A 12,953-nucleotide genomic window follows, 5' to 3' on the forward strand; every position below is an offset into this window, starting at 1 on the left:
AATGAAAATGAGGGGTATAAATATTAAAACGTGTAACTCAGAGCCCCTATCTTTTTTTAAAGAAAGCACTTCCTGTCTGCAAATGGAAACTCAAATGCTCAGTGTGGATTTCAATTGTGTCACAGATGTGGGGGCGGGGGGGTGGGGTTCCTGCATTTTCAGAAGCATTTTCATAGAAAGCACTAAAAAATAATGATGCATGGTTGTTTGCACTGAGAGGATTGCACAAATTTAGTGCAGGTTTGCACTAAATTTCGTTTTACATGTAAAATGATAATAAAGAGATATTATATTCTTTTCATGCTAAAAATGGTTCAAAAATCAAAATAAAACATAATTTGTCAAAACCAAAGCCAAAGTAAAAATGTCAAACGCACAAAAAAAGAGTTAAATCTAGAAAAATTAACCCCAGAAATACAAACTTTAAAACAACTTGACCAGATAGAGTTGTAAGAAAATGTTGCTAAGTAGTGGGAAGTACATGCACTTGTGCTACTTTTGAGATGATTGTAAATATAAAGCTAGGGGCAACATTAAACACAAGGACAACTTAAACCAAACTACAATACATAAAAGTGTGGGGCTTCAGAATTAATGAGGAAACAACTTATGCTAACCATGCAGTCGATGGCTTTGCGGAGTCATGGAGCACACAATCTGTCTCAGACTAGAATAAACGTTAGGTGATATTGAAGTTTAATTTTATTGTGATTCCGACTGGGGCTGCACGCCAAACAAGCAGGACATTTGATTTTCTTCCGACTGTAAAAACTGGTCTGCAACGCTGAAATCGTCTGTGAAAGCATTAAGTGTAAGATCGGAAAAAAGATCAATTCAGAAGAAAAACACAACCTCTCTTTTTTGTTTTTTACAAGAAAAAAAAATCTGCCTTTTCTGTCTTGAAAAGTCTGGAAACACAAAAAATCCTAAAATGACGCTCTGTGGTGCTGTAACACGGAAATACACAGAGAACTGAGGAACGCCGTGGAGCACATCCGTCTATAACGTCAGTGCACAAGAACTAGTAAGAGCAAGCTACTAAGCTCACAGGTTCAGTAGCCAATGCACGATGGTTGTTGCTGTTGTTACGTCCAGAGCCAGATTAAAGCTTGGATATGACATCAGTGTTTTGATGAAAGCATCATTTTGGTACTCTACATGAAAATGCAATGGGGCTTTTTGTTTGTTTGCCGTCTGTCTCTTTAAGACTCGGTGCACAAATTGAACACACTGGAAAGTCGGTATGTAAATCATTGTGATTTCAGTTATGCATGCACTTATGACAAGATGATGGAATGATGGCGTCTTTTAAGACGTAGCTTTCCTGTATAAGGGGACTGTTGTGTTGGGCAGGAAGGGAACACACTAGCACTAGCGTGACAGCACGTGCGTCCAACTGGACTCTCAGCAGTCTGACCAGCACTTATCCAGCTGGACCTCCTATGTGATTTCTTGCTTGTGTTGTTCTCTCAGATGTAAATCGCTTTGGATTAAAACATCTGCTAAATGACAGTAGTTGATTAATAGTTAATGTAGTTCATTAAAATAAGCTCAGAATACAAACGAGGTGTTGCAGGCAGCTCGGGGAGGATGTTTCAGTGGGACAGTGGACATCCCTTTGATGCCATCTTTGGGCTTTGCAATTACCTGATGTTTTATATTCACAAAAACAGCATAACAAGAAGGGAGAAACATGTAAACCTTTACATTTCCCCACAATAATTCAAAGTTTGTTGTAAAACAAGTGACCACTTACTGTAATAACTGAGATTCAGACTCAGATTCACATATTGAGCACCTGTTAAAACTGTATTAAAGCCACACAATGTCCATCAATAACCATCTCTGTAAAAACGTTTATAATCTTGTCGTCATAATTAATTATCAGCTCACATTTTAGTGTAAAAAACTAAATGTGCATGTTTTACGTGTCAAAATCATAATAGGCCACATTCATCATCAGCAAATTTAACCTTGGTTGTAAACATTTTCTATAAGACATCTGCTATTTGCATTTAATTACTCATGGGAGAGTTCAGCAGCTGCTTGGGACACCTTTTTGTCAGCAGTTAAATCACTAGTCTACATACATAGCAGCCTCCAGTCGGAGTCTCAGATCAGTAGAGGTGCATGTTGCTCCAAATACTGGTTAAGACTTTGAGTTTGGCTCATGAGCAACCTTTCTCTCTCTCTCTTCCTCTCACCCCACGGCTCACTGCACTCTAACTAAATCTCAATCCCCAGCCTGCAGATAATGACAACAGCTGTCCAGACAGCCTCCCGTTCCTCCGCTCCCTTCCCTTCCCCCGTCATCAGCCAGACGGTAACTCGGTCGGCAGGCACGTTGCGGCCGGGCAGCTGTCCATGTGAGACACCGGCACGTATAACCCCAGCGGTGGATTTACAGAGGGGAGAAAAAAGAAAAAGGCAGACTGCTAAACAAAATCATCTGGTTTAAGAGATAAGAGCCAAATCTATTTAAGCAATAAAATCCCTCAAATAATATACGTTTGCAATAGAAGGAAAGTAATGCATGTTTCATCGGTTTCCTGGGAGAAATTTCTTTTTAATCAAACAACTTTTTTTAGTGGGTGGTTTTTTTTTTAGCTATAACTCTGGATGTAGATGGTTTGGGCTTAAAACGAATCGGTTAGTAAAAAACGGACACGCGCACTCAAGTCTGTGAGACAGCGTGATTGCAAGGCTGCATGAGATGAATGAGCTTATGTAGCCCACAGCGCTAGTGATATTATCAACGTTTGGCTGCAAGAGGAACGCTACGAGTCATAAGAGGCCGGATACAACAATGATGGAACCTGAGATCAAGAGAACTCAGAGAGGTCGAACCAACGTTCCCCATAAACTGCTTATTCCTGATCAACTGGAGAGGAACGATAAAAGGTGTCACAGCAACAGCGATCCACTCAAGAAGCACAAACCTACAGAATACGCAGAATTTCTCAACTGAAGCATGTAGAACGCACTCTCGGTGCCAGAGGTTGAAGGTGAGCTTGATCTGTCTGGAGATGAGACTGTGGCTCGTAAATCTGAGAGTCAACCACAGCCATCCATCAATAAAAGTCCTTACAAACACCAGGAAACTGGACCACATTACACCGGTCATGAAATCACTACACTGGCTTCCAGTGAGCCAAAGGATAGAGTTTAAAATCTTACTGCTGGTCTAGGACCAAAATCGATGGTTGATCTGTTAGTTCCTATTGAAAGATAATGTGTTCGTTTGTCTGGAGAACCAAGAAAGACTAGTGGAATGGAATCACAGGTTAATACAACTTTTAATCATGTCAAGCACAAGGTTTTTCCGGCCGGAGGTACATTTGTCTCCGGCCGGAGGTACACTTCTCTCATGGGTAGGAAAGAAATGCACCCAGGTGTCATCGATCCAATCTTTTTTATATTGAAAAGGGGGTGTTCCTGAATCTCATTGGTCTCCCACCTGGGGTGTCTACCCAGATCGCAGGACCCCCAAATGCTAAAACATCTGTTTCTCCCCATTGTCTCCCCTCAACAAATGGTATGCATATTTGTAACTGAATTTCATTGATAGAGCCAGCTCAAGGGGGAAGATACCCCCGATCTCCTTTGTTATTTCTCTCACCTGGGGTGCCACCCCCAATGCTAAACCACCTATTTCCCCCCAATGTCTCCTCTCGACAATGGTATGTATTTGAACTATCTGACATCTGCATCTAAAACAAGCAGTCGAGCCGTCTACTGAGGCTGACTCCGTGACTACATGAAGGCAGCTGCCCCTACAGCTGAATAGGAGATTACTTTGCATATATAGAGAAAACCACCGATGTTAGACTCTTCGACCTCTTGACGATTTTCATGAAATCCTAACACTATGAAGCTCCCAGACCCCTGAGGTTCATCTGGATCTGGTTTGTTGTGGTTCCCAAGAACCAGAACCAAGCAAGGTGAGGCAGCGTTCAGTTATTCTGCTCCTCACCGGTGGAACAAACTTCCTGTAGACCTGAGGTCTGCTCACACTGTCAGCTCCTTTAAATCAGGGATAAAAACACTACTATTTACTGAAGCGTACTCTTAAATTAAATACTTACCTGCTGAACTCTACTGCCCTATCTTACCTCTTTTCTTATCATTTTATTTGTTTAATTGTGTCTTGCCACTTTTAATGTTGACGTAAAGCACTTTGAATTACCTTGTGTTGAATTGTGTATACAAATAAACTTGCGTTGCATTGCCTTGCCTAAAGAAGTCTCTATGAAGTGGTGAATTATACAATAAAGCCAGGCCCTGATATGATCCACAGCTACTGTCTACAGTATGTCTGCTAAGATCCAAGCATCCTGGAGAAGAACCTTTGAAGGAGCCTCGGAGGAGAGCCGTCATCCATCCACCAGCCACCAACCTGCTTCTGCTCAACATGGAAGAAGGGTTAATGGCTAGTAGATGGATGGCATTAGCCCAGCTGACAGGTGAACACATTGCCAGCATATTTCCAGATGAGGACAGTGCCAAAACCCCTGCTTTTACGGATGTACAAACACCTGCTCCTGATCAAGTAATCAGGTGTGTTTTATTAGTCGCACCTGGCTGCTGCTTCCACGGGGTAATATGTCCCACGCTGTTAATGATCTGAAGTTGTATTTGCATAATTCTAAGGCTTGGTGAGGACTAGATTGATTATTATTATGACATGATATGTAAAACCATAAAATAAAAATGAAAATGTATTTATAGACAAACACTCACTGGGCACTTGATTAGATACAGCTGGTGTCCCTCAAAGTGGGGTGTGCATGTGTGGGCTAGTGAGGGTAAATATATTAGGAATGGGTGATATTTTACCGTTCATGATATACTGTCAAAAAAATTCCCCACGGTAAGAATTTGTCATCTCGCGGTAAAAATGATAAATTCCTGTTGATGAAGTTTTTGTGTAAAGCCGGATTTATGGAAGGAAGGAAGGAAGGAAGGAAGGAAGGAAGGAAGGAAGGAAGGAAGGAAGGAAGGAAGGAAGGAAGGAAGGAAGGAAGGAAGGAAGGAAGGAAGGAAGGAAGGAAGGAAGGAAGGAAGGAAGGAAGGAAGGAAGGAAGGAAGAAAGAAAGAAAGAAAGAAAGAAAGAAAGAAAGAAAGAAAGAAAGAAAGAAAGAAAGAAAGAAAGAAAGAAAGAAAGAAAGAAAGAAAGAAAGAAAGAAAGAAAGAAAGAAAGAAAGAAAGAAAGAAAGAAAGAAAGAAAGAAAGAAAGAAAGAAAGAAAGAAAGAAAGAAAAGAAAAATTCCCATTGATGACAATTTTTGTATTGGTATTTTTTGTATCGTTATCAGGATAAATGCCAGAAATGATCGTGATAAATTTTTTAGTCCATACCGCCCATCACTAATATATATATATATGCATTTCGTAAATTTGCATGACAAAAATCTCAAATAATATGGATGACAGATTCATAATCCATCCATCCATCTTCTTCCACTCATCCAGGGTGGGGTCGAGGGGGCAGTAGTCTGGGAACAGGGAAGCCCAGACTCCTCTGTTCCTGGCCACTTCATCCAGCTCATTTGGGCGGATCCCAAGACGTTCCCAGGCCAGCCGAGGGACATAGTCCCTCCGGAAGGTCCTGGGTCTTTCCCCAGGGTCTCATCCCAGTGGGACATGCCCAAAAAACCTCACCGGGGAGGCGTCCGGGGGGCATCCTCACCAGATGCCCGAGCCACCTCCTCCGGCTCCTCTCGATGCGGAGGAGCAGCGGCTCGACTGAGACCCTCCTGGATGACTGAGCTGCTCACCCTATCTGTAAGTCCGGAGAGCCCGGAGAGCCCGGAGATCCCAGGCGCCCTGCGGAGGAAACTCATTTCTTCCATTTGTATCTACAGGGTACAAGCGGCAGAAATTGGGGATTATTATAAAATAAATAATACAGATAAAATACACTGGGACTGCAGTTTATGTAGATGGCTGTATTATGCAAAACAGCAACGTAAATAAACACGGCCAGTACAAAAAAAAAAAAAAACAGTATGCATAGGAACTGGTATAATATGCATTGACTTGTACGTTGTGGGAGCTGATGAGTGAAATGGAGAACAGCGAGTGATTTCCATATGAGCAAGTGTCCGTTAGTGTCTAGATTATGACGCTTCAGCTTTTGGTCCATTTCTAATGCATATTTTATTTCATTTGAAGAGTTGGCCGCATTGAGAGGTTGAGCAGATGGAGGCGTGCCGGTCTTACCTTCAGCTTGTACTCCTTCTCCTTGGTGACTTTGGTGAGCAGCTTGGCTTTCTGCCTGGTCAGCGCCTCGATCAGAGAGTCACACTGAGCCACGAGGCAAGCTTCAAACTCCACACCGCTCTCCTGAAACACAGTCAAGCCCAAGCATCACCATGAGGAAGAAAGAAAGTGCGGCTGTCATGTTTTGGGTTTAGTACTTTATTTTGTCCCTCATGTTTTATGCAGAGGTGTCAAAAGTATTCACATTCATTACTCAGGTAGAAGTATAGATACTAGAGTTTAAAAATACTCCTGTAGAAGTTGAAGTATCAACTCAAGTTTTTTACTCAAGTAAAAGTATAAAAGTACTGGTTTCAAAACTACTTAAAGTATAAAAGTAAAAGTAATGTAAGGGGGAAAAAGCCATTAAGGACAAAAGCCATTGAAAATGAATGAATCTTAGTATAATGCAAATATATTAAAGAACCATATATGTGTACTATTGAGCATTAACATGTGTTTCAGAGAGCAGCAGATATGATGACTAGTTGCCTATAAGTATTGTAATGGTGCAAAAAGTCAAACTTCAGAGGCATGTTATCATTTATCCTAACCTTTATTGGAAAGTACATCCAAGTTTAGCTGCAACGGATGTAAGAACAAAACTGGACAAGAACATCTGAAACAACCACAACCAAATTCACTCTATCTGGATGGAGCAATTTAACTGGATAGTTTTTTTTTAAAGGCCGAAATGAATCAAATCAAATCAAATCAAACTTTATTTATATAGCACTTCTCATACAAATAATGCAACACAAAGTGCTTAATATAAAACAAATAAACATAAAACTTATTAATGCCCTGCTCCCCTCCCCGCAGACACAAGCACACTACAATTGACTTAGGTTATACACACAGACACACACAGACACACACAGACACACGGTGCAGACATGGCTAGGCACAGAGGATCCAGGTGAGGAAACGGTAACAGGGAGCCGTCCACGCCAGGAGGTCTCATAGCCCGCAGCTACAAGGGGGGGGGGGGCCCACAGAGACCATCCCGGCCCGGACGGAAAGAGGAGTCCACACCACAGCGGTGAAGCCGTGGTGCAGAGCTCCACAACCATCCAGGCCAGAACAACCCCCAGGACGACCCCCTGCAGGCCAGAGTCACTCCCAGCATGGAGGCTCCCCATGAGGAAACACTGGAGATAAAAGCTACAAGAAAGCAGGATAAGATACACTATAAGAGTTTAAAAAGTATAACATAAAATCCTAAAAGTATGTCTAGAAATGAGACTCTCTAGCGCCACCCTTCACCACGACGGCCGTTGGGGGTACTGCAGCCAACAGTGAAGCCGGCACGGGAGAACGGGGAGAACGCGCATGCAGCGTGTTGTGACGTCACATCCGCAGCCCAGCGTGGGAAATTCGGCCCCAGCACTGCAGCACATTTTGCAGCACACAGCCTGTTCAAGGCAACAGAGAGATACACTAGAGGGCTTATTCTTTTTGGTTTGGAACGCTTCATCTTACATTATTACTAGAAAACTTAAAACGTATACAAATTATTTTCATAAATCCTGCCTCCATCCTGCCTCAAGCTCCTTTAAGTAAGGTAACGAAGTATTTGTACTTCGTTACTTGACACCTCTGGTTTTATGTCTGGTCTTCCTGTTTTATGTTGCAGTACTCACCTGTGTCTCTCTCAGGTTCCTGTCTGCCCTGCCCCCTCCTGGTCTGTGTGCACCTGTTCCTGATTGTGTCTCCCACACCTGTGTCCTATCACCCCCAATCAGTCTGTGTATATATTCCCCTCTGTGTCTTGTCGTTGTTCTTCACAGTTCCCTTCCCAGCATTCTCATCATAGTCATTGCCTTTTGGATTTTTGAACCTTGCTTGTTTTTTTTACCTCGCCTTTTGCCTCACGTTTTTGGATACCTTTGCTATTTTACCTGCTTACCCGTGTACTGACCCTTGCCTGGATTAAACCTTGTTTTTTAAGGTTACAACTGAGTCACATCGTGCATTTGAGTCCTACCATCTTGTGCTACGTTCATGACAGCGGCGGCTACCTAATGTGCTCCTCGCTGTAATAGTTTGTGTGAAAGAAGCTGCTGGAAGGAGCTCCTCACAAAAGCACAACACTGAGACTAAAATAGCTCTGTTTGTATATTTCTCCCCCATTCAGCATCACAGAGCATGTCATTGTTTCTCATTGATATGTTAATTCTGCTCTATTTTTGGTTCAGCAGTAAAAATATGAATATAAACTGTTAATTCAGCAGACTCAACATGGAAATCAATAATCTCCTTTCCTGTCTCTTCATACAGCATACAGCATTTACTCCCAGCGAACAGTTTTTTTTTTTTCGTCTTTGGATCAGCTTCAGGTCTGGAGAACACAACACACACCTGAATCCCTCAAAATCTTAATTAATTATTGTCACAAACAGCTTTGATTCTCTCCAAAAAACCTGAATACAATTTCTTTTTCTCACTGCTGTGAGAGTAAATGTTTTTTTTTCTAGGGATTTAAGAAAATCTCCAAAGATTTGCTATTATGCAAACATTGTGCAAAAAAACACGAATAGAAGAGGATTATGAAACGACGGAACCAATTCCGCCTCCCACTTGTTTCTCACATTTACCTCTTTTGTGGATAATCACTTCTCTCTTCCATGACCTTGCTTTTCATCTCATTTCTGAAACCCTGGATGGTTTTTAGACATTTTGGACCACTTTTGGATTCTGAGGCTGTGTTGCTGCCGCTAGATTTCATTATGTGGATTAAATAACGAGGATGATTAATTTCCTCTACCTTTGGGAACGTCCTTCCCGGACCTGATTAACAACTCCTGGAAAAGGTCGCAAACACTTTTAAGCATGAAAAGTGGTCAAATATCCCAACAGAATCCTGCAGAGTATTTGTTGATGGTTACCTGAAGTGTAATCGGCCAGATGTGTAGTGGGTGTTATTTGCAGTTTTTTAACCTGTATATCTAATATTTAACTTATTCAGTAAATCTACAGTTACATAAAAGTGTCAAATCTTGATTTTATCCCCCGATCAAATCCATATTTTAGAGCGTTTACCCTGCAAAAATACCTGTTTAAAAAGAATTATTAGAAATGTCATTTAACAGTCAGGAGTGTGCGTGAGTTTCTAAGCATCACTGTAACCACTAAAAAACAAAACAAATGTTATGTTTCTATACGCTTGTTCGATCCAGCCGGTCCAATACCAGACCACGGATGTATAATCGATAAATACACTGACGTAGGTCTATTGTGGTGGATGATTGTGAACATGCACGCCTCTTATTCTTCAGACAATTATCAGCTCGATGTGGTGAAGCTGAAGTGGGAAAAATTAACATACACATGAATAAATATTGATTGAAAATAAAATACACCATTTTACAGAACATGCTGCTCAACATGATCATTATTTTTGTTAGTATTACTTAAAATAATAAAATTTTTACTTATGTGAATCTTATTTTGAAAATAATGTGAGAGATCATTCTTTTAAGTTGGCTCTGGTTCTAACATGGCGCTCATGTGCTGCGTTCATATTTCATAGTGCTTGCTGAGCTGTCAGTGAGTCCGTTTGTAGCCTTGATGCTGTTGTTTTAGAGCTATTTTATTTTTTTATTTGGTAATTCAATGTTTTTTTAACCTCAGCGCGGTCTTTCGCTCTGAATTCACAAATCTGATCCCTGCTGTTACTTTTCATCTGCAGCTTTTGTTCTGTTTGTGATTCCTGAACTGTTCTGACTAATACAAGTTTTTTTATTTTTTCCAGTTCACTCATAAGTAAATGTGCACCAACTTTACAACAGAAAGAATAAGTGCACTTCTGTCTTTGTGAACCATATACACCAACCTTCAGTCATTAAGCTACGCAATTGAGAAAGTAAAAATGCTTTGTTTTAGAAGAAAATTTGTAGACTATTTTGCTAGAATTTGAGTAAAACATTTTTTCTTAACCCTCCGGGAAAGATGAAAAGGGTTTGGAGAATTCACTGTGTGTTATGAGGAATCTGTCGTATCAGACGTTTTTACTTAAAATAAGATCATTTTGACTAGATTTAGAAATATTAGGCTTATTTCTAGAGGGGCTGTTATTTCAGTGCAGTTTTATGCCTCTGGCCCGACCTTTTTATGTGTTTGATTTCGTTTTTTCAGCACAGAATCTACCCAGTGATGAGATAAGGTCTTAGATTGCACTGATTTTCAATCAAGCGGTCTCCCTCAGAGATACGGTTCAGATCTGTAAGAGGATGAGATCTGGAGACCTTACTCTTCAATCAGACTCTCTTCTTCCACTTTATCCATCAATCCCTGTCCTTGCTCTCTCATAGAGAGGCGGATTGTTTTGTTTATAATTTTTTTTATTTTACTTAAAGGCAATCCTCTTGTATTTTGTTTTAAGACTCTTAATGCCTGTGCACACTGTTGCAAGATGCATCAGTGTGCGTGTGATGTTTTGAGTGTGTGGTAGACAAATGCTGCGAGGAGAGATCAGCTGCACAGCAAGGCAGTCTGGAGGGAAAACACATTCACATGGTGCACACACCACACATTTGGAGTATTATTCAATTTGTAGATCATTTTTCATTTTGCCCGGGGAGGAATTACAGTGAAGGGCCTTGCTCACGGTGGTTCATCTTGGTTTCTATTCCGGGGCTTGAACCTGGTTCCTCCAGACCCAAGCCCAACTCTACAGCGAACACATGATTCCTGTCAGCACTCGCGCTGCTGCATTTTGGATCAGCTGGAGGACATTCAGAGAATTACTTGGACATCCTGTTAATAACACATTACAGTAATCTAGCCTAGAAGATACAAACATGAATTAGTTTTTCTGCATCACCCTGCGAGAGGATGTTCCTAATAGGGCTGGGGATCGATTCAAATGTCAAGAATCGATTCGATTCCGATTCTTAAGATTAAGAATCGATTATCAAGATTTGATTCGATCCGATTCGATTCGATTCCGATATTGATTTGGGTTAGTGTTATTAAAACTGTTTTTTGAGCTGTTGCATGAATTATATGACTGTAGTTATGCAAAATATTACTACTAGTATTATATTGAGATTAAACAGCAAGTATTGGCAGCTAATGATGCTGTAAGGACCAATCAGCTCCCAGAATGCTGATAGAACTGCTTTCAGAAACATCATGTGGGTCAAAATTACCAAACAGATCCATTTTCGGCCTATTTTGGTTTTTAATTTTTGAGCATTTGGTTTTTAGCATTTTTTGCAAATGTAACCCCAAGACAGTATATAAAATAATGAAATATAGACAATTTATGCAAATATAACCTAACACTTTAATGTTTTCATACCTTTAAACATATTTAAAGGCAAAAACATGGCACCAGTTATTCTCGTGTCCAACAAAACATTCCACATTTTTGGGGATAAACAAAAAAATAACCAAAAGTTGTAATGTAATGATGAAAAAAAATACATAAATAAATAAAAGAAAAAAGAAAAAAGAAAAAAAAGAAAAAAAAGAAATAAAAAAAATAAATCGATCTTTAGACATATGAATCGATTTTTTAGGAATTAACACATTTTCAACACAGGCCTAGTTCCTTATCTTGGTTAGGTCTAATGATCATGATACAAAACTGATTAATGTGCTGTTTAAACTACAAATCATGGTCGAAAATAACCCCAATGTTTCTCACTTATATGCTTATATTTATCAGGTGTTTGGGACCAAAAACAATACTCTCCCTTCATCAGAATTTAGCAAAGCAAAAAGTTTGTGAACATACAGGCCTTAATTTCCTTACAATACATGGCTAGCCATGCTGTTACACCTGGCTTCTTAGTCAAATACAGCTGTGTATCATCAGCATGGAAATTGATGCTGTGATTCTAGATTATACTTCTCAAGGGCTTCATGTATAGATTGAACATGACTGAACCTATCACTGACTCCTGCGGGACACCATAGCACAACCTTGTCTGTGAAGAAGAAACTTCATTAATGTGAACAAACTGAACCCGTCAGATAGATCTGATTTAAACCAACCTAGAGCTGTCCCTTTAATCCCAACAACATGCTCTAACCTGTGCAGTAAAATGCTGATCTACAGTGTCAAAAGCAGCACTGAGGTCCAGTAGAACCAGTATGGACACTAATCCATCATCTGAGGCCATAAGAAGGTCATTTGTGACTCTAATCAGCGCTGTTTCATAACTGGCCTCTTATTACATTTTCTAGAATTTGGATATATGGTTTATAATTTACAAAAATGTCCAATGAGGGTTTTTTGAGAAAATCTTTGGCAATTCTAACCTGATGTTAGGAATAGGTTATCTGATGTAATGTGGCCATACCAATAAGGGAGAAAACCTTTTTTAGTAGTCAAGTTGGGATGGGGTCTAGTAGACATGTGGATGGTTTTGCTTTACTGATGATTGAAGCTTGTTGCGTTAAGATCTACATGCGCAGTATACATGAATATCAGCTTTAGTACAATCTTGTACATTCAGAACCCCGTTATCGTCATGTTCTACAATCTTCACAGGACAGTAAATATTACAAGTAAATTAAGGACTGCTGCCTCTTCTAATGTCTTGGAGCTCTAGAAGTCTAGAAGTTATTATTTCCATCAGAAAACTCCAAAGACTCAACACCTGCCTATGATGTTGTAGAATGATGAAAATGAAAATATCTTCTTATGTTTACTCTTGAAAACCCCTGAAGAAAAGGGGATA

The 12,953-nt window shown here is 40.2% G+C and overlaps 1 protein-coding gene across 4 annotated transcripts in view; it reads right to left on the reverse strand.

Moving 5' to 3' along the window:
* The window catches only part of LOC133464414 (E3 ubiquitin-protein ligase TRIM9), a 68,746-nt gene that overhangs the window by 25,083 nt on the left and 30,710 nt on the right, over positions 1-12,953 (reverse strand). For 3 of the 4 annotated variants that reach the window (XM_061746366.1, XM_061746368.1, XM_061746364.1), the window contains exons 3-4: positions 6,223-6,345; positions 5,778-5,858 (exon numbers count right to left, since the gene is read on the reverse strand). In XM_061746366.1, the coding sequence (XP_061602350.1) occupies positions 5,778-5,858; positions 6,223-6,345 (204 nt within the window). The remainder of the gene's footprint in view (positions 1-5,777; positions 5,859-6,222; positions 6,346-12,953) is intronic. The other variant, XM_061746367.1, reaches the window with a different exon arrangement.

The sequence above is a fragment of the Cololabis saira genome, chromosome 18, assembly GCF_033807715.1.
Source record: "Cololabis saira isolate AMF1-May2022 chromosome 18, fColSai1.1, whole genome shotgun sequence".
NCBI classification, from domain to species: Eukaryota; Metazoa; Chordata; class Actinopteri; order Beloniformes; family Belonidae; genus Cololabis; species Cololabis saira.